Source organism: Hippoglossus stenolepis, chromosome 22 (assembly GCF_022539355.2).
Source record: "Hippoglossus stenolepis isolate QCI-W04-F060 chromosome 22, HSTE1.2, whole genome shotgun sequence".
In the NCBI taxonomy this organism is placed as follows: Eukaryota; Metazoa; Chordata; class Actinopteri; order Pleuronectiformes; family Pleuronectidae; genus Hippoglossus; species Hippoglossus stenolepis.
Genome location: NC_061504.1, coordinates 10,785,318 through 10,806,871, shown reverse-complemented (window position 1 = coordinate 10,806,871; position 21,554 = coordinate 10,785,318). Strand labels below are relative to the sequence as shown.

At 40.5% G+C, this 21,554-nt stretch overlaps 1 protein-coding gene across 5 annotated transcripts in view; it reads right to left on the bottom strand.

Moving 5' to 3' along the window:
- ptpn12 (protein tyrosine phosphatase non-receptor type 12) overlaps window positions 1-21,554 on the bottom strand; it is a 40,200-nt gene that overhangs the window by 11,049 nt on the left and 7,597 nt on the right. For all 5 annotated transcript variants that reach the window (XR_007032332.1, XR_007032333.1, XM_047338523.1 and 2 more), the window contains exons 2-13: window positions 14,405-14,513; window positions 13,715-13,791; window positions 13,482-13,577; window positions 12,565-12,603; window positions 11,885-11,956; window positions 11,692-11,751; window positions 11,392-11,534; window positions 10,203-10,269; window positions 10,006-10,083; window positions 8,722-8,820; window positions 5,977-6,062; window positions 198-387 (exon numbers count right to left, since the gene is read on the bottom strand). Coding sequence is in view for 3 of the 5 variants with exons in the window: in XM_047338523.1 (XP_047194479.1) it covers window positions 198-387; window positions 5,977-6,062; window positions 8,722-8,820; window positions 10,006-10,083; window positions 10,203-10,269; window positions 11,392-11,534; window positions 11,692-11,751; window positions 11,885-11,956; window positions 12,565-12,603; window positions 13,482-13,577; window positions 13,715-13,791; window positions 14,405-14,513 (1,116 nt within the window). In the remaining 2 variants the exon portion in view is untranslated. The remainder of the gene's footprint in view (window positions 1-197; window positions 388-5,976; window positions 6,063-8,721; window positions 8,821-10,005; window positions 10,084-10,202; window positions 10,270-11,391; window positions 11,535-11,691; window positions 11,752-11,884; window positions 11,957-12,564; window positions 12,604-13,481; window positions 13,578-13,714; window positions 13,792-14,404; window positions 14,514-21,554) is intronic.

Below are 21,554 nucleotides of genomic sequence, written 5' to 3'. Positions count from 1 at the left end.
TCCTCTGAAGAAGGCATCTGTGAAATGTGAAACCTACAAGAGGTTTTACAGGTCTGAATACTTTACATTCATATGCCCACACAGATGAAAAAACATTCCATGCACCAAATAAACCCCCCAGAGAAACACAGATGTGTGACTGTGCAGTAACACAATAGATTCAATACACAGTATTTCTATCGTATTGATGAGCGCACCTGTGTCGCATTTTGCTTTGTGGTAGCCAGGACGTGTATGAGAGGTTTGGGGTGGTAGCGGTCGTTGTCCTGCCGTACGTTGGTGACGGTGGGGAAGGCTGAGGGGGGAGAGGGGGTCAGGATGGGGGGTACGGGGTGAGGCTCCGGGGGCTGGAGAATCTCCTCCTTCACGTCGCCTTCTGCCTGGGAACTAAACGGAGATAGAAGAAGAGAAGAGAGGTCAGTTAAAGCTGAAGGTTTTCACTGAAAGGTTATTACCCATTCTGGCTTTTGAAGCTTTTCAATAAGACATCTCAATTCCACAGAGATCGAACTGCAGCAGGAGCAAGTTGTGTAAATAATGAAGTTCAAATCCAAACCATTTGTTTTAGATAAAAAATAAATAGGTTTAAAAGGTGTAGTAAAAGTTTACAAATATAGCACTTAGAAAATGAAAATGATGAAAAATTTAATTTCATCATCCTGGTCACGTTTAAATTAATCTCCATCTAATGCTGAGATGATGAAGCAAAGATGATGAAATGAACTTAAATTCATCTCATACATGAATTAAATACGTGAATTACACTAAAAAAAGGACGGTTCCGTTCATGCTGTGAAGCCAAGTTTTCCACCACTAGATGGCAGGATTTTAAACAGTGCAGCAACATGCTCATATTATGTCAACATATTACAGACTAATTACATGTTCTCACAGCTCTCGTCCGTATTTAATGTAGACAGGACATGTTGATGTGAAGTGAACTGAAAACGGACTGCGAATTCTTTAAGCACTCTATAACTACGTTTTGAGAAGTACTATATAAACACAGATATCATCATTAAGTGGGATTTCTATCGTATTTAACAGAAATCTCCCACACGTTCTGTACTGTGTATTTTGAAGGGCTTACAGTCTCTTCACAAACCCACCTATAGATCCACAAAGTGTAGGCGTGTGGATTACATACACTACAGGATATTGAGGTTGTGACAAAGCCAACCACACGGCAATGGAACCGTATACATTAAGACATTGTTCCACTTCACAGAATACACTTTCACATATGTATGCAAATACTGTATATTCACACACAGTGAGGAAAAACAGTGAAAGGATGTGGTGATGTGCTAAATCAAGAGCGCATGACTGAAGCAAGAGGCGACAAAGGACTGACAGCACATGATGCTGAGCGTGTGCGCGCATGTGTGTGTGTGTGTGTGTGTGTGTGTGTGTGTGTGTGTGTGTGTGTGTGTGTGTGTGTGTGTGTGTGTGTGTATCAAAGACAGACAGAGAAAGTCAGACACAGAGAGAAGTTGCAGAAAAGAAACAGGGGATTTCCTTTACTTGTGGAACTCAGAAGTTGTCATTCTGTCAGAGCCTCAGCATTGCAGAACATCTATATCTCATTGACATTTGTGAGAAGGCTGATGTGTATTTTTGTTTATTATTTTTTTTAGAAGAAGGAGATAGAATAATTAAATAAACAATATAGGGCTTAGATGACATTGTAAAGGCCTTGTCAACACTACTGCAGATATTTTTCAATGGATATTTTTCCTTCCCTTTTAAAAAAGACCTGTCCAGACGAGAACACAAAAACAGCTACCAATGCTCACATACGCAGTGATGAAATCTGTATCAATGATCCATTAAATATAAGTGGAGAACATTGTGAGAATCCTCAGTGGGCTTATTCTCCAATCAACAGGTATTTAGCCGCCATTGTTGTGGTTTTCTGGCGCATTCTCATTACATCAAATAATAGTGAGTTTGTTACATCATTGTTTTCCAAACGATCCCTTTTTACACATGGAAGGCGTTTGTAAAAAAATCTCAGTTTTAGTAACTTAAAATGCCTTTTGTGTGTGGTCAAGAGGCTCAAACGCAGACAGAGCCCAAGTTTAGACCACAACCCCAGTAAAACCAGTTTTAATGACTTTGTATTCTCAATTATAGATGGGAATTTAAATGAAATGTCAAAGACAACACACTGTATATCTATAAAAAGAAAGCATGCGGGTGTTTAGATGAATAGCTGTTAGATGAAAATTTTCTGTTGGGAGGTCAGAGGTCTGGTTTTTAGCCCAGCTAGTTCAAGCAGATCTTTTCTATCCAGCAGAACCTCCAGCGTCTCTTACGGGACATTGATTACAACATTATTTAAACGAGAACCCCATTATTCCTTTGGACTTTTCTTTAATGAAAACATACATTACCCAGGAGGCTTAACCTTCTCTATATCATCTTCATTGGCTGAGCCAGCAGAAGACGTATTTAACAATAACACAGACGACTCCCACCGGTGCCGATTGTTTCCATGGGGATATGAATCATTCAGACGCACCAGCGTTTATTCAGGCCCAGTATCCCTCTAAGAGGAGATAAGATGAAACTTTAATGATTCCTAAGGGGGAGCTGAGCTGTTACAGGAGCAAACACTAATAAGCCGAAGCAAAACAAATAAGCAGCATCGACTGGCAGAGAGGAAACAGAGGTTACAAGCACGGCACTCATGAGACGACTGCAGCACTGAGACACGCATGAAGGAATGTATAAATATGTATGAAAGTAATATGAGGGTTTACATGAAGTGAATTAAGTAGAAGTAGTGGTTTCCATGATTAGTTTCCTTAACGGCTTCCAAACATTTTGCTTAACTGTAGAAAATGAGCAAACCCAGATTTACATTGTGCTGATAATAGATTAAATCATCAGTGGCCACAAGGGACAAACACTTAAAAGTTTTTTTGTCTGCTATTCTGCAACATCACCAGTAAATTATGGACTAAATACCAATACCAACTTACAATAAATACATTTATTTGGTTTTACACTGCAAGTAAAATACAATATATGTAATTAAAATACCTCACTTTCGTCTCTTTTGGGTTTTGTACCAGTTTCAGTCATTTTGTTTTTACTCAAATAACTGATAACATGGAAGTTCATTGGTAAAGCTCGTTGTCAGTCATTTGTAAAACTGTTGTAAATATATTTTGATAAGCAGTTCTATAGTTACATTGCAGATTAATTCATAATTACGATTGTTGGATAATTTAGTTGAAACTATGGAGATTTATATTCCTATACTTCTTGAAGGTTCTTGATGCTTACTGTACTTATTAAGATTGTACTTTTTTTTCACTGCCTAAGTAGGCATTTTCATGAAATAGACAGAGCCATGATAATGCTGTTTATCATCCACCTTCTCTTGTGACTTAATTTTCTATTTTAAATCACTTCAAATGTGCAAGGGCAACTTTGACCAAAAGTTTAAAACGCAAGAATTTAAGAGAATTGATGTTGTTCACATCGCATCAGACAAACTCCCTCAGCTTCTGACACATTCCAAAACCAAAAAGTTCACTTTAAATCTTTTTCAAGGCTGTAAAAAGTTTATATTTATTGCTTCTCTGGTCGTAAATAGCGTCAAATATTTCTGCAGTTTGAATCATTAATTTTTTCCCCCTTGAAGCTGTTAAAAGCTTCTGTGTTTAAAGGAAAACTTCTCTAAGAATCTTTAACTATTATAAAAACACTTCAAAGAGCTGGAAACAACAAAACTCACTATGAGCCTCTGTTCTTCTCCTTCTGCCCTAAAGCATAAAAACACTACAACCCTCCCTGGTGTTTTGGTGCTGGTGACACACTTAAGAATGAACAAAAACACAGGCACACACATTATCCACACACATGCAACCTAAACTCCTACACATTAACAGACATGGACACATGCCTTCATAAGAACTTTAAATTTATGTAATAACAACACCCACACTCCTAAATAAATAATTTTAAAAAATGCACAAACGCGCACACACACACAAACAATGGACAAGTGTACTCTGCCCTCCACATATATACTCCAGAGGGGGGATGCTGTATTTATTAATCAGAGGTCCTTTACTGTGGGACTTGAATGCATTCACAGGAGACGGGTTGTGCTGGAAGAGGACTGAGCTTAGAGACATGTACATGTACTGGTTTCAGGTTCCGAGTGTGGATACCCGACCCGAGGACTCAACTGGTTTTGGCTAGGTTCAGACAAAAATGTTGAAATGATTTTCTCTCCGTCCATCTTAAACACACACAAAAAAATCCCCCATGAAGAGACCCAGGGGGAGTGTGGCCGGCAGAATTTGGACTGTTACTAAAAACAGCTCTTACCCTCACTAAAATACTCTCAGGCTCAAAATAATTCTTGACAATATTTCTTTAGGAAACGGGCAAAATAAAAAAGACACATACTGTGACACAGAGTGAGGTCAGAGAGAGAGAGAGAGAGAGAGAGAGAGAGAGAGAGAGAGAGAGAGAGAGAGAGAGAGAGAGAGAGAGAGAGAGAGAGAGAGAGAGAGATTCCTCACACGGCCTCAGGCTCTGCCCCACTTCCAAGAACGCTTCCTATTTTGGCAGCAGTTCCCAGCTCAACTTTGTATGTTTTCCTTAGAACAGGAAAGAAACTTTTTCAGAGCAAACATCTCTTGCAGCTACTTCCCAAAAGTAGGAGCTCTGAAAAATGTTTGCTTTCCCCGTCAACCGGCGGGAACAGTAAACAAACGCAAACCAGGAGCAAGAACATTTTAAAATTCATCAAGGGTAACGTTGCTCCAATAAATTATTCTTAAGAATTATTCTTAAGAATCAAAAATACAGAAGCTGTAAAAAACAGGAGCAGTCGTTGGATTTTCAACTTCCCGATGGTTCGTGAACTCATCATGTGTGACATACGCATCTGCCAGGAAATCCAACGAAATTTAAGCTTAAAATCGTGATATGTCATCAAACTCACTTAATTCTCATTTTAAAACCTTTTGCACTATCCAAATGATGTAAAAAGCACACGCACACAAAATGCTGCCAAAACTCCTGGCAACAAGATGTCCTCTCTGACATTAAAGCGGCAACACTGAGACAACAGTACCACAACGGCATCCACAAGGGTTGTTTAAAAAGTTGTGTATCGCCTCATTAACAAGGGATCGAGGCAGCAACTCTGCTAGATAAATCATACGAGGAGGGAACGAGGGGGTTAAGATGAAGTACAACCCCTGCTGGGCACATATAACAAAATTAAAGAAGAGAAGACGAGGAGGGATGGGAGCGGAGAGAAGAAGAGGAACAAGAAGAAGGACTTAGAAAGAAACAAGGCAGGGGGAAATTTGCCAAAGAAAGATTTATAGTTAAAAAGAGAGAAGGCAGCTATGTGTGTTTACACATTACAGATAAAGTGAGTGTTTGTGTTTGAAATAATACGCCTGCGTGTGTGTAAAAGTCTATTTGTTCTCAAAGAGAGGGGGAGATGAAAGATGGAGCAGTTATACTTCAACTGGCCCGGGGTTACGATGCGTTCAACACTATGTGGTGTTGCAGAGTATTGCAAAAAGGTCTATAAATACAGCTGCTCCTCAGGCCACGGCATCTGTTAACAGCCAAACACAAGTTAACTTCAGTGAAGTGGAGGCCGGCTGTATCTGTGGGCTGACGGGCAGCTTGTGTGTCAGAAAGCTCTGGTGTGTTTGAGGTGAGAATGTTGCCCTCTGCAATTTCATATGTTTTCATTGTGCGCTCCACACAAACTGTTATTTTGTTTGTAGCCAGGACGTGTATGAGAAAATGCAACACCCACTGTGTTCAGTGGATTCACACCTACTGCTCACTTCTGTGCAAGTCTGTTCATTCACCCATGTGGAGAATGAGTAACCGGTCAGTTTATTCTTCTGCTGCCATAAAACTCATTCTGCAAGTCTTTAAGAAAGTGTCTCATCCAAAACTGTCCAAACACTGAAGACGTCTCACCTGCGTATGCGGGGTGGTTTGGGAGGTGGCGTGTCCCATCTCTCCTCGTCTGACTGCTGGCTCACCTTGTCTGGACTGCTCTCATCCTGACATGGACAGAGAACAAATACAAAGAAATATTCAGAAACAAAAATGAATATTCAGAAATCATTCATAACTTAAGTTGCCACTCATTTTTTTTTTATTCTAGATGCCAGGACAGCTACACTGCTCAGCACCATCTGAAGACATGTAAAAGCAATCAATCAGTCTGCACCAGACACATGAGTTTTATGTGCTCACTTGTAAAACACACATTTTATGAGCTAAGAGCTGCACCAGTTTAGCCTTTTATTATTTTCCCATTAACATGACGTTGCCTGCAACTGATCATCCAAAAATGCCATCTGACTTTTAGGCGGCGGTGGAAAGTTACTAAATCAAATCTATTCTATCTACGTATTGTACTCACTCGAACTTAAATTTTTACCTAAGCACTTAAACCACTGTTTCTTTACTCCTAAAGAATATATATTTTGTTTCCTTATTTAGTGGAATGGGTGAGTTAAGTCCAACTTGGGCCTAGAGAGTGTTTACATTATACACAAATGTCTACCACAAAATGTATTAGCTTAAAAATGTTCCAATCTTCTATAAGACTTCTGTACATAAATTAGTAGTTTTGCTGAATTTAAGTGACAGGTTGAAATTTTGAAGCTTTTTGGAGACCCCGTGAGTCAATTTGAGTGTTTTCATAACTCCCTCTAACTCCTGGAGCAGATAGTGAGCTGCTACACAATCACACGAAGGATTAAAACTGATGTGAGAGAATCCCTCCTCTTCCTCCCCCTGACATCGCCCTCCTTCCTCTCAGCTCTGGTCTTCGTCCTCCTGCCTTCTCTGCCACCGTGACTCATTAATTTGACTCTGTCTCCACTCTGATAATGAGAGTATTACGGGACAACTTCAAACTCATAACAGAGGCGCAAATCAGGCCACTGCAGCTCTGCACGTCGGTACAAATAAAGTCTGCTCAGGAACTAAGTCGAGCTCACACGGCTAAAGATCTGATTACATCTCGTTTGGCCGCATCCGTAGGTCAGTGTGTATTGTGAGAATTGAATTTGATAGGAATCCTTCTGGCAAACAATGGCGGCTGCGAGTGAGCAGAGAAACGTGTGTGGGTTGTGTGTATGTGTAGGCTTATTGTTCACACTGCCACTGAGTGCACTAATGTGGGTGTTTTAGGTGCTGACAGTGGCTGACTGGACATGAGTCAATCTGTGTGTGGACTGAGTCAGTCCAGCACACCGGTAATATTATACAAACCATGTGTGTGTGTCTGTGTGTGTTTGTTGGACTTTGTGAGATAATGACATGGTTATAATCAGTAGCAACAAACTTGTACAGGAGTTGTCGCCTTCCTGCATAAGTGTCACACCTACTTTTAACAAATAATAAATATTATAGCCTAATAATACAAGTAGTTTAGTCTCTGAAAGTCTACTACACAACAGTAAAGTGAACTGACGGAAAGATATTTTAGGATTTCATTTTAGAGTCTTTTCTCATGTAAACGGGGCTCTGTGTGTTCATGTGACTGTGTTTTGCGAGGGCCCCCCTTTCCCAACGGATGCGTGTCTATTCTCAGACTGAAAGTGCATTATGGGACAGGGGTGATGTCATCAGAGCTTCCTAAGCAGGAAGTCAGCTGCAGGATTGCTGCCAATGCTCTCTTTCATAGTCCTAATTTGTCCTCTCTCGTCTTTAGGTTTGTCAGACAGCTTCGATTATGTCTCCTTCCTCTGGCTTTCTGTCATTTATTTTCACATAGCCACAGAACAGTGTTGGGGGGAAATGTGGTGCTACTAGTTTAACTACTTTTCCCAGTAGCTGCCTGCAAGTGTAGCTTGTTTTCCAGTTATGAGCAGGATATTGTGACCAGATGCTACAACTCACTGTTTTCTTTTTTCTTAAAGCTAGGGTTGGTAATCCTGGAAAAGCAAGCACTTTAAAAAAACGATAAATCCTCCCCCCTCCCACCGGCCCTCTTATCAAAGCAACTCCCTCCAAAACACACTAACGTGCACTGCCTGACAACTACTAGAAGCCATTTATTTATTAAGTTAATCTACATTAGATGCTTCTTGATAAACTGAAGCTCCTGAAATGCCACGTCAGAAGTCCAGCTGATACTTTCAGGGAATCACGTGTGTTATTCGACGTCACGATGTCTCCTAGTCGAACATTACAAAGTAAGCAAGGGCATGTAAACCCTTTTAAGTAAAAACCTAATTAAAATCATGAACCGGAATATGTCTCCTTTAAAGTTAGGATGAGCCACAGAGGATGAAAAAGTTTCAGCACCTTTTAATTTCTTCTTCTTATTTCTTAACTCTACTGTAATGGGAGGAGGAACCGGGGCAGCTAAGGACACCTCATGCATAGTGCATGTGTTTTGGGGAAACGAAGGACAGTGTGAAGTAAATGAAAGTTGAGGGCAGTGGTGACTGGCAGAGCAAGGCTTTTTTCTAGCTCTTTTGAAAGGTCCAACAGTGTACAGCCCTCTGAGGAGAGTTCTCTCTGTAACTTGCCTTCTCTCTGTCAGTGTAAAGTTTTCTGAAGGCCTCTCCTGCTCTCCTCTATTCCTCCTACTCTTTGCCTCCCCCGTGACTAATTATTTGTGTTTTTTGCCCCCACTACCAGCGTGTTACTCAGCGACATCCTGTCTATATTCACAGTATGCACAATGTGTGTGTGCCGTACCATGCCATCGTGTATCTGCGTGCTGGTGGAACCCTCCAGTAGCAGCACTTGTTTCTGAAAGAGCTGAGAGATCGCTCTGTGAACTAACTCGTACTGCTCCTAGAGAGAAAAGGACAAAGAAAGAGGTGAAGACACAGAAAGAGAGAGAGAGAAAGATGTAATGGGGAGAAGATGGTTTCAGCAAATCAATACAGGAGCAAAAACATTCGCCATGTCAATACTCTACAATCATCCACTTACAAAGCTATGAAATATAAGCTGTGTGAAAACCCTGGAATGGCCTTCACTGATGTAATCTCATTGCTTTCCCCGGGTCACACAGCAAAACGTATTGCACTACATTTCCAGACATAACATTAGAGTTAGAGGTTTGCAGCAGAAATGGGCAAAAAAAATCATGTCGGCTTTATTTTTAATGTATGACTGCAGAATTTAAGCCCGTCGAGCGTTGCCCATCCACTGCAGCAAACTCCAAAACAAACATGAAAAACACACCCATGTTAAAATTCTGGAAAAACAACCTAAACCAGTTAGAAATAATGGTGGGAATGTTTGAGTCGGGAGGATCCACTATCAACCACGTGTGCAGCAAGTAGCACACGAATGAATAAAGAGACCTATGGCAGACCACATTGCAATGTTTAATACAGAATAACTGTCACTCTGGCAAATTTGTACCTATATATAGGTGCCAAAGTCTTAAAATAGCAGCATGTTAGTATTGAGTAGTTTTCCAAATACTGCTCAGGGACACCAGAAACATTGTTTGTCATTAAATAAAGGTTCACAGCAGCTTTCAATTAATCCACAACTTTAAATGAAACCTAAACAAGACTGAAATGTTTGATTACATTCTTCCTGAAGTGCAGGGGATTGTGAAATGCTCTTAGTGTGTTGTATGTGCAACCATAAACATTATTGTAGGTTTATTACTTTTTTAATAGACTAATTTACAAAGATCGCTATAAGATTAATCAGGCTAAATGTCTTTACAGCCTCTGGGGACAGGAGCGTCGTGGTTTCCATACAAAGAAACTGATACTGTTTCTAACCCGCTGTTGAGAAACCAGCTCGTAGAAATCTGTTAAAATATCAAATATCAAAGAGTGTTCTACTCAGATCTGTGGTTTACTGCGTGGGGGTGAAAAATGTGGGTGCAGAAAAACGAAAAACGAATTAACATTTCTACATCTCAATATTACTCAAAAGCACTTTGTATTAAATCTCAGTTGGGTTGGAAAAAACACCATTCAAAAAATATGGATGTCATAACTACAAACAAACCTTGGTTTGAACTGCAGAGTGCCGCTGCGTCCTCATTTCTTGGATCAACCGAAAAACATTAAAATCTTCTGGTATTTTCTATAAAAGAACAAAAGACAATATTGAATTGAGTGTAGAAAGTGTGTATTTGTGCAGGAGCTGAACGTCTGAGACCAATTCCTCCTTCTGGGTGTGTTTGAGTGCGTGTGTTCACATACCCCAGCTTTGAGGAGGTTCCATGTGTAGTCGATAGCACAGATTGCACCCGTCCTCCCACAGCCTGCACTGTACAGTCAGAGTCACACAGATTAGATTTAACAGACGCACATAATTTAAGACACACACACATGCACAAACAAGTATCGACTCTGGATTTCTACTCCTGAGTACACAGGGGGCACAACAAGTAGAGATAAACACACATTTGTTTTCAATGTACGTAACAAACACCTCGTCCAGACAGGATGGAGACAGGGAGTCGCACAGACGCTGAGATTATGTGACATCACGTCTGACATAAAAGCTTGTCTCATGCTGACACTCTTAACAAGCACACACGTACAGTATGCATCAACCCACACAGAGCATCTGTACAGACACAGAGACACCGCTTTAAGTCCCGCTGTGGAACAGAGGAACCAGGAAATGTCCTCGGGCTGCTCATTAGAGCTGATTACACACACATGGAGACGGTGTGTGTATTTGTGTGCGTGTGCCCACGTCTGCGTGCTGCACAAAACAAGAATCTATAGACGTGCGGATAAGTGTGATTTTAATTCTTTATCATTTAAAGTTCTTTATCGAAACTGCTTTGTAATTACTAATCATCGCTGTAGCTGAGGTAAGAAGTGTAAACATGGTGCCGTTTTTCTTAACAGCAGCAATCAGAGAATTATCCATGCAAAAGTCAGGCTGAGCTCATCTGGCAGGATCCTAAATGGCAGCTAAGACATTAATTATCCGCCAATTAATGAAATCTGAATTAGAGGATTTGCCAATTGAAACAGTGAAATGTCAACCAAAACATGTCATTCAAAATTACCAGTGTGCATCAGGGTTGAAATTGAAGCTTCAACCAGGAGTAGATTGGTGTTTTTGTGCAGTTTAGACACAACTGCAATATAACTGAGCTGTGTTGAAAAATGACTTCAAAACACACAAGCCCTTATTCTTACTGCCTCCTCACAGAAAACCACTGACCACTGTGTCCTGATGAAAGCATGATAAAGATAGGACTTCAACCAGAATCATTAATGCTGGTGTGGGGTATGATTTTATGCACATTTAATGCAACACCCACCTGTAATCAGTGTTTTTTTTTTTTCAATGTTGTCTCAGTTACAATATGATCCTACATTTCTGTTTTTGTGATGATGTCTCGGTATATGATGTACAGTATGTACATACCTGCAGTGAATACATATAGGGACATCATCGTTCTCTTGGTATTCTCTCATTAGTCCGATCATATCCAGTATGGAGTCAAACGATGAGGGGACGTCGTGATCCGGCCAGTTCATGTAATGGAACTGAGTTAACCTCCGAGTTTCCTGCAGGGAGACACACAGGGCAAAGTGTTTAAAGGCCGGAGGGGAGATATTTCAGTGCCTGTGTGATTGTTTTATATAAAATTATGTGATTAGTTTTTCTAATGCAACTCGATTTGTGACAAAGTCTAAATCAACAGGGGGTTTAATGAGAACTTACATTTTCATGCTCTACCGTCAACGTCCTGATGAAGTAGTCTGTTCTGGCTTGTTCTGATTCCTAGAAAACAAAAGGCGGTGAGAACACTTTCACAATCGTCAATAGAACAAAGTGTGAGAAGTCCAGGAAACCCCCCCTCCCACTTCGCTCCATCTCTTTCTATTTATAAACACTCAGAGATCTGTTTACTTACACAGGAGATTCTGAAAGGACCAAAACTCATGGGCTCCTCGTCCAGCAGCGGGAAATACCGCTCGCACTTTTTCTAACCAGAGAGAAACAACGGTTAGCTTCTGCTGAGAAGAAAACACAGGACTGACACCGCAGCTTCCTGCGCGACACATTCTCAGTGTGCTTTGAAATAAACAGCTACTGTGACATACAAGTAAAGACTAAGAACATTCTACATGATATAAACCGGGGCTGTCAACCAAAACGTAGCTTATTATTACTATGTACCATGTAAACAGCATGATACACAGTATGAGCTACGGTTCACGGATAGACAGACATTTGTAGAATATGTCACAGAGACATGAAAACAACAGTTGAAGGGCATTTTTTTCTGGAGCGTGTCTGCAGCAACTCAGCGACACAGCTGCCACTCACAAACTTTGTCACATGCCGGTAGCCTGAGGTGACACGGTTGATCAATAAAAACACACATTCAAATGGTCATCACAGCCTTTACATTGATTTTTAAAAATATATATTAATTAATTAAATTGTATTCAACCTCTCAGCCACTTGTCACACATACAAATACATTAATACAGGCCAGAAAAATAGACGATGTGAGAACACATGAACATACACGTATGTGCACTAACACGCATATTATGCACATGCAGAGATGAAGCATAGATGCCTTACCCTTCCCATCTCAAACTCTCGACAAGCCATTACAATAACCTGCAGAGACAGACACAGGAAGAGTTACTATCAATATTTAAATCTCACATTTCCAAAAATACAGTCGTGTTCAACTCCACATGTTCTATTTATGTTCAGTGGTAGATTCCAAACAGAGAGCCAGAGACTCAGTGGAGTTTCCTTCAGAATGAGAAAAAACTTGAATTGGGAAAAAGGCTCAGACATTTTCTCTCTTCCTACAGGATTAGTTCAAACTTCAGATCCTTTTTTGATCACAGGTTTAATTATCATATTCGTGTCTCACATCGCTCCCCTTGATCATAAAGGTGTAATTATCACAGCCGCAATCTAAAGTATTTCAGGGCGCTAGTTAAACCAAATCTCAGCTGCCTCTCTCCCTTTCTCCCTCCCTCCCTCTCAATATGTGTCCATCTGGCTCAAGCATAAGCACTCCCCATCTGCCTCTTAATTTCTGACAGCCATATTTAATATGTTACTATAATTACTTTAATTATTGCAGTTTTATTTCCTGCAGTTATTAACTGTGTGGAGTTACAGTATCACCCACATACTAACACCAATGGCACAACATCCCTCCTTGGTAAAACATGATATAAGAATCTTAACTGCACATCCTATGTAATTATTAATTAGTAGTTATTTATATTTATTTATAATAAAGTTTATGGTTAAACTGTAAAATAGCCTCGATTACATTTGTTTGTCATAAGGTTTTGATAACGACATCTTCTGATGGGCTCTAGCAAACAGGCACCAAAAAAGTTCTTACGGTGTCTACTGTCATAAAAACTGACAGAGGGTCTTTGCCATCTAAACAAACAAACATTATTTACAATACAATCTGCTCTTTTTAAACGTCGCTTTAGCTTTTCCTCCGTTCAATGAACTATACTCACAGCGACATTGTATTCCCAGTTCATCCTCCAGAAGTCGATGACAGTGTTCTGCAGTGGGCCCTGAGTTGCGATATAGGCCTCTGGGCCATCCATACCCTGAAGGGAGCGACGGAGAGAGAGGTTGATGAAATGAAATGATGTTAATGTTATTCATAAACCGAATTTAATACTGTGAGACAATATAATCAAACCACATAATGTCAAACCACTCAGACAAAAAGCTTAATTTTTACCTTGATGAAGTTAGCATTGATGTAATCTGTGTCCTGATTGGATGTTTTTAGCATCACCTTCACTCTAGTGTGATCAACTGAGAGAGAAAGACAAATAGAGAGAATTAGTTACCATTATTGTTTAATTATAAATAAATACAGAGACAGATGGGTAAAGGTATATAGATAGAAGAAGACAAAGAGAAACAGAGAAAAGGGGCAAACAAGGACACGGGTAAAAAGCAAGAGCTGGAATCATGTAAAGAGGTTAATGGACACACTCATTCCTATGTACTGAACGTGTGTGTGTGTTGCACATCTGTTACGGGTGAACCAGTTCCTCCATTACCTTATCAGCAGCTCATTTGCTAAAAGCCTTAATGAATGAATGGATGGATGGACAGAGGAGAAAAAGAGGATAAAGGTATAAAAAAAAAAGTAGGACAGATGGTGGGTCGTGGAGGCTTCCCCTGGGGTCATTAAGTGCCTCTCGCTGTCTTTCCCTCCATCAGATCAGTATTTACACGCATGTCATTGCTGACTTACAGTATTTAATTTTTCCAGAAAAAGCTCTGGTGTAGCCAACGTCATTAGCAGTGGCACCATTAAAAGTAGGGCTTAATTAAACACCACACACGTGAGCTATTAAATATATGTGTTTGCTGAGTCAAAATGTCCACTGTGTGTTTTTGTGGGTGTGCCAGTACTCACATGGCAGTATATCCTTGTATCTGTTCTTCTTTACATTCTCTTCCCTCTCTCCTACATTGGTGGGGTAGATCTTCTCCGTCCGGTATTTGGTGGATAACCGCCGTAACCGCTGGAAGAAAGAAGAGAGGAAAAATGTTTAGCAGATGATCATTTCCTTAATTCTTACCCACAGAGGTATTTGTAGGTTTAAATGGAGAGAAAGCAACATGAAGGGTGTGGTTTTCTTTGACAGCACACACGACAGAGATGCATGACAGCAACAAAAGCAACGTAAAGCTGTGATACAAGTCGCATCTGTGCATCACTAAAACCGTCCATTCAATCTGGCGCTAATTTACCACAGCTCCCCCCTAACGTACACACTCCTGCTCCTCTGTGTGTGACAGTGGATGAAGTTTAATGTGACCAAATTAAATTGTGGCTGACACTCATGAAGACACATTTGGTTAATGGGGGGAGAACAAATTACAACGTCCACCGTCAGGCAGCAGGACGAAGCTCAGCTAAATGTCCTCAGACATTGTCAATAAGAAACTAATTTGTTTAGGGCCACTCTCCACAAATAAGAATATAATTTATTTGTAGTTTGTACCAAAGTATCCATTCAACACTATGGTTATAGCAGTGATGCAGATGAACAGCCTCATGTGATGGGAAGCCCCGAGTTGTTGGGTTTTTACCTCGTCCCAGGAGGTTATGATTTCACCCCTTTCCGTTTGTTGGTTTGTAAACAAGATTACACAAAAATTACCCTGAAACTTGGTTAAGGGATGCAATATGGGTCAGGGAAGACATTTTGGTGTGGATCAGGATCAGGGAGTAGACACAGGAGTTTTTTCCCCCTACTTTCTTAAACACTTTGAAAATCAGGCATGTTTAGGGGACTAATATTTATAAGGATGTGCAGATCCATGTAAAATTCAAATGTGGATTTGTAAGGGGACTGTTTGGTCTGGGCAGATGTATGTGCTCTACTAAGGGTCATTCTAGTTAATAACTGCATTAGCTATAAAAAGGTTATTTCATCTATAGACAAACCTTCTCAAATTTCCAAAAATGTACTTTAACATGATTTGTTTGTTTACAAATACCAAAAAATAAAACCTGGTCCAATTAACATGATAAAACTTTCATTGGGCCTTTTTGTATTCTCTCAGATAATCACTCTGGTCTCTCTATCTAAGACTAGCTCTCTCTCTCTCTCCCCCTCTCTCTCTCTCTTAGTTTGAGAAAGTCGGCGTGGGCGTTCATGCTGCTGGAGCCTCATGTGAAAAATGGTCGCACCTCTCGTCTCTCTCTTCTCGCCGTGACTCTGACGACGGGCCTTCCTCTACACGTACATCCTGACTTTCAAACCCTAACACCAACATCACTGTTCTATAAAAAAAAATATACAGATAATCATACATATGATGATCTTCAAACAGTTGAAGTCACAGAAAATATTTCTTGCACCTCAACTTTCGACCTCAAAATCAGACACACACGCCCATCAACATTTCAAACTATCAGCAAAGAGACACCCTGGAGACACAATGAGGTTTTCACCTTTCATCATGCATCACTCGCCTTTGTAAACCACAGCAACAGACTACCAGAAAACTGAAGGAGAGGAAGGAGTTTGAGAGAAAGAGAGGTACGCACTCTGAGACCGTGGGCGGCAACAGCTGTGTGTATGTGTGTGTGTGTGTGTGTATGCGTGTGTGGTAATAGCATTAGAGCTCTTCTGGCCTCATGTGAATTACATTTCCAACAGAGGTCTGCTTCTGTGCTGGGTCAGAGCCCAGGAAGATACACGCACACAAACACACACACGCTAAAGACGCATAATAAGCAGGAAAGGCAGGCAGCAATGATTTGTGATGGTTTGCACCCCCTACCCCCAAACCCACAAAACATATTATGCGGAGACAAACATGGCCTCTAACACTGTAATGAAGATAAGTTATTTTCTCTTTGTGGCACAGTGGGAAAAACCGGTTGATTCTCCCACTAAATTCTGACATTTTGAAGGACCTCATCAATGGTTTGGTTTGACCCAACGTTAGTTTGTTTTTACACTACACAAGCACATTATACTCGTCACAAGCGATACTTAGAAAGCAGCAGCTAATATTTTATAGATAGGTAGTGGTAGTAGAATTCATCAGTTCGATAACCAACCTAAACTGGAATTACCGCCTCACAAGTTGCAGGACTCACGGTCAAACTATCCGCAGAATTTTTTTTACTGAGCATGATGTCCCAGCCAAGTCATCATTATAATTTAGCAGTGATTTTGGCCACTAAAATTCAGTTTATTCTTGAGTCTAATACCCAGTTCACGCTACACAACACAAACACCAACAAATTGTGGAAAAGGGCCCAGATCAGCTTTCACTTCTTCAAAAACGCTACCCAAGAGGCTCGTTCACACGTCGCCTCCTTCGATTAGGTTTCTAGCAGTCTCGGACAGATCGGTTACAACTGCAGCCAATCAGAGAACAGGATGGGGTGGAGATCGTGGTGAATGTTTTTTGTAGTTTGTGTCCCCCTGTCTCCAGGTAACAACTGCGAGGCTCCCAATCACAGGACAGCAAGTCAGGTAATAAATAAGTAATTATCACACAATTTACTCCCTTACACTACAATATGCATACAAATATAAAAGCGAAACCGTATGAAATGTGCTGCTTTTATGATGCGATTCATCCTCAATAAAAACAGTGGGTTTGGATGGAGACCCAGCTACTGTCTCTCTCACCCTTTTTCTCTCTTCTTTCCACTGTCCCGCAGACAGACCCTGTTTCTAATTACTCCGACTTCCTCAGTTACATAAAACACACGCACACAAGCATGTGTTGCATATGAATAACAGGACAGCCTGGAGGATGCTGAAGAAATAAAGCAGAGGGAGAGACCTTGCCTACAAACCAGCAAGAGAGGAGAAGCGAAAAGGGGGGAGGAAAGAAGTAGAAAGAGTGTGAGTATTTTAGATGAAAGAGGAGAAAGGGAGAGAGGGATGGAAAGAGAAAGGGGGGAAGAGAAGAGGGAAGAGCCAAGCCTTTTAAGAGGCTCTTGGTAACTAAACTAATGGGTTCCTTTATTCCTTGTTTGTGTCGCTCATTCACACGCTCCCTTTACACACTATGTCGCTTCGCACTAGCTTCTGTTCTGAAAGGAGGAGGAGAGGGGTGGGTGCAGAGATGGAGGGCAAAGAGGAGTAGATATCCTTGCCTCTATCATCTCAACTCAAGTGTCCTTTATTTAATTCTTGTTCAGTACATAACCATTAGTGGTTGCATCAGTTTCTTTCAAATTGATGTGATAGGGGAAAAAACAACAAATAAAAAAGGGATGACTCCCTCATTATATATATATATATGAGTCTTGACCTATGTAAAGTGCCTTGAGATAATGTATATTATGATTTGGCGCTATACAAATACAATTGGTTTGAACTTGGTCTGTACAAACACTCCTTAGTGTGGCTTACTCAGAGCTGCTGAAATTCTAGAAACAAAATAAATAAATTATATTAATCAATCATATTCAATCAAGAACATTTAGTTTGTTTTAGCCACAGAACAATACCCATGGTAATTATATTGCTTGTTTTGAATAACAGTTGAAAGATACGACTTAATAAAAAACATATGACAGTGAAATACAGAAAATCCTCACATTTGAGAAGCTGGGGCACGTGAATGTTTTACATTTGTGATCAAAATATGACTTAAACGATTAACCCGTCATAAAAATTGTCACTAAACATGTCTGCAACCATCTATTCTTTCCAATATTGATTAGTCTGCTGTTTATCTTCTCATTTAATTGCATAATCATTAAGTGGTAATCACAGTTTTCCAGAGCCTAAGGTGTTTTATCTGGTCAACAGGCCCAAACACAAAGATACTGTATTTAATTTAATGTTAAAAGAACAAATCTTCACATCTTAGAAGCTGTAAATCTGCATTTATTTATTTTAGCTTTAAAAACGAATTATATACCATGTATTTTCTACAATTCTAACAGGCTACCCTGTGTTTAATGCCTAGTTCAATGTTTGAAGCTGTGTGTCCCTTGAGAGTTTCCTTAATCTGGCCATGAAGCAGTTGTTATTAACAAAGTGCCGTTTTTGCACAAGTGGGCATGTGAGAAAAATGAAAGAAGCTGTTGCTGATGGACCTCGACTAAGTCTCATGCCGGTAATTATTTTTTATGGTATGTACAGTTACACCCAGGAAACTTGGTTACATTATGGTATATATAAAGTGGAAAAACAACAAGCCCTCAAGTTTGAGAAAAACTAGAACAATTTTATCTTATGCACTTCTTCATATTTTGAGTTGCACGAGTACCAAATATCAAAGTAAACGTTCTTCTTCACAGGAAAAGGAAGTAACTAATACCACCAATAGTGGTATTATAGAAACTCAAAACGTTTTCTATGGTTTTGACACATTAAAAGATAAGGATTGCAGACGCTGCACCCCCTAACCCTAACCCTTTTTAGCCCATTTATCAAAAGTTCAACTACTTTCATCTTTGCACTCAGTCCAGTACACTGAATACTATCTACTCCAGCACACTGAATACTACTGAATACTTCTGATATAAAATACTTCACTTCAGTGCTTTTAGTTCTGTCTGTCTTAGAATAAGAAGCAAAAAAGTTTGAAATAATAGGAAATCTTTCCCATGTTGGTCTCGTTCTCTCCACAGTCTGCTTCTGCTCCCCTGTAGATTCTATTACTTTCTTACTTCCTATCAGTCATAAGAGTAAAATGGCATGACTGAGTTGGCCAGTTTCCTGTGAACACACGATTTACACTGCCACTACACACACAAACTCACACACAGGGCGTTGCCCCCAAAAGCCCAGTGCCGACTTCACAGACCCCCTCCAGGGCGCGACTGAGTCATGTGTGCTCACAGACACATTTCTTCACAATGACTTGACCTAAAATGGCTCGAGGGTGCCAGAGCAGTTACTGTGCTGAGACAGACGGACAGAGAATAAAGGAAGATTAGAAAGAGAAAAGGGAAGATTAAAAACTACCAACAGGGGAAGAAAGAGCTCAACGGAGGTAAAGAGAAAAAAGATGTAATTGTTAGTGGAGCTAACCTACTTTCCATCTCCTGGCTGAATAAGTCTGCATCACTATACTTCCCTGGCACACTGAATAATTCACACACACATACAGAGAGTGACACATTCTCTTTATGAACCAAGCAGTGAGCACTGATTGGCAGAAAATACACTTTTCCTGCAGAAACAGTGAAGGAAAAAAAGGATTTGGGCATGTGTGTGGCCAGGAAGTGAGAGGCTGACGGTCACCTTCCATGCACACATACACACACAAGCTAAAATAGGTCACCCCTTACAATGCTCTCAGAAAAAATCCATCTCCTGTGCTGCGAGCATGTGGGGGGAAAAGATGCGCGGCTACAGCACAGAGACTAAAAGGGTCTGAATGACTCTCGATGAGCCTGTCGCTCCTCTTCTCTGCCTCTGACAGTTCAATAAGCTTGACTGACGTTCTCTATGCCTTCCTCGTCTCAGTGTGGCGTTAATATGCCAAATCAGGGAAAAAGCTGTGAAGTGCAAAGTCATACTCAGTTATATAGTAGAAATATGACTACATAAAAAGGTGTCTGAAGAAATGTGGAGTTGTGAAAGGAGAGGGTTATGATATGAAGAACAGCTACATTAAAGGAATAGCTTGAACAGTTTAGATTCAAAGTTAGCTTAGTTTAGCATGAAGACTGGAAAGCAGCGCAGATTGAAGGAAGTTACTCCTCCTATAAAACAAATTAGTGGTGGTGTCGATTAGAGTCTGACCAATTTATTCATTGAGTCTTGAATTTAAGGGGGATTTTGTCGCTTTTGGTCAGAGCCAAGCTAATTGTTTTCTTGTTTCCAATCTTTGTGCTAAGCTAAGCTCTTCTCATCTATCTCTGTGCAAGAAAGAGAATAAGATAAAGAAATGTTGAACCCCCTTTGAACGACAGAGTTTTTTTCAGACAACAACAGGTCACAATGTCAGGTGTCCACTGTTCATCAAGCAGTTCAGTTGAACTTAGTAATCAAGCTCAATCACTAAGGAAATAACAACAAACCACACCCTGACCGCTAATGTGAGTCAGAGGTCCTAAATTGTGAGCGTGCGTGTGTGTGTGACATCCTCATTGGCTAAAGATCCTACCAAAGATTATGTACAACAATCAGGCATTAGTAGCCAAGCTGTATACACACACGCAAACATGCACATGTTTTGTGCAGCCATTTCCACCTAATGGCTACTGACTAATATCGGTCAGTGGAACACTGATAGTATGAGTGGATATGACTGATTGACTAACACGCACGCACACACACACAGAGGAGTGTAACAACCCATCATTTACAGGCACAAACAATCAGGCTTCCTTTCACTCCGTCTGTCACTCTTTTCAATTCTGAACCATCTGACAGAATAAAAAAAACAGATTCAAAGGATTAAAAAAAAAAAAGGAGATGCAAAAATCACATAACTTTTACCCAGGGGTTATTAGAAGTGTCTCACAAGACACACTGACCCCCCACCAGTTTCAGTCGTGCTATTCTGCAGCTGACTGCCATGTGACTTCCTGTGAGGATAAGAATGACATAATTTTCCCAGCATGACCTCCCCTCTCTCATCACAATGATTTCTTTAAAATAGGTGTGAAATCACAATCAGCATCTAAATCCAACCCACGTGCTTATCAACACGGACATTTTTACTAATACCACCAAGATCCTACATTTCTGGAGCCCCAAAACACAGTGGACGGTGTCTACTGCAACGTCACGCTCACAAAACACTTAACATTTGCTGGTATTTGCCTGGTGGTAATTTCCGCTCCTGGATGTCGGCCTGCAGCAGGAAGCAGATGTGGACAAACCGCATATAATCCCATTCATCTGGGGCAGGCACTCATTGTGTGTGTATTGTGAGCTTGGTGTTTGTGTGCGTGCGTATTAATCACTTCGCCGTAGATATTCGCAGCCCATATCGAGGGTCAAACTGGTGACCTCGTCCTCACAAGCCGGATTCTGTAACTTTAATGTGCCCATGTGATTTTATAAATCTTCAGATTGAGGTCTTACTCAACCTCTATCTGCTGTTAAGTGTGTGTTTCTGTG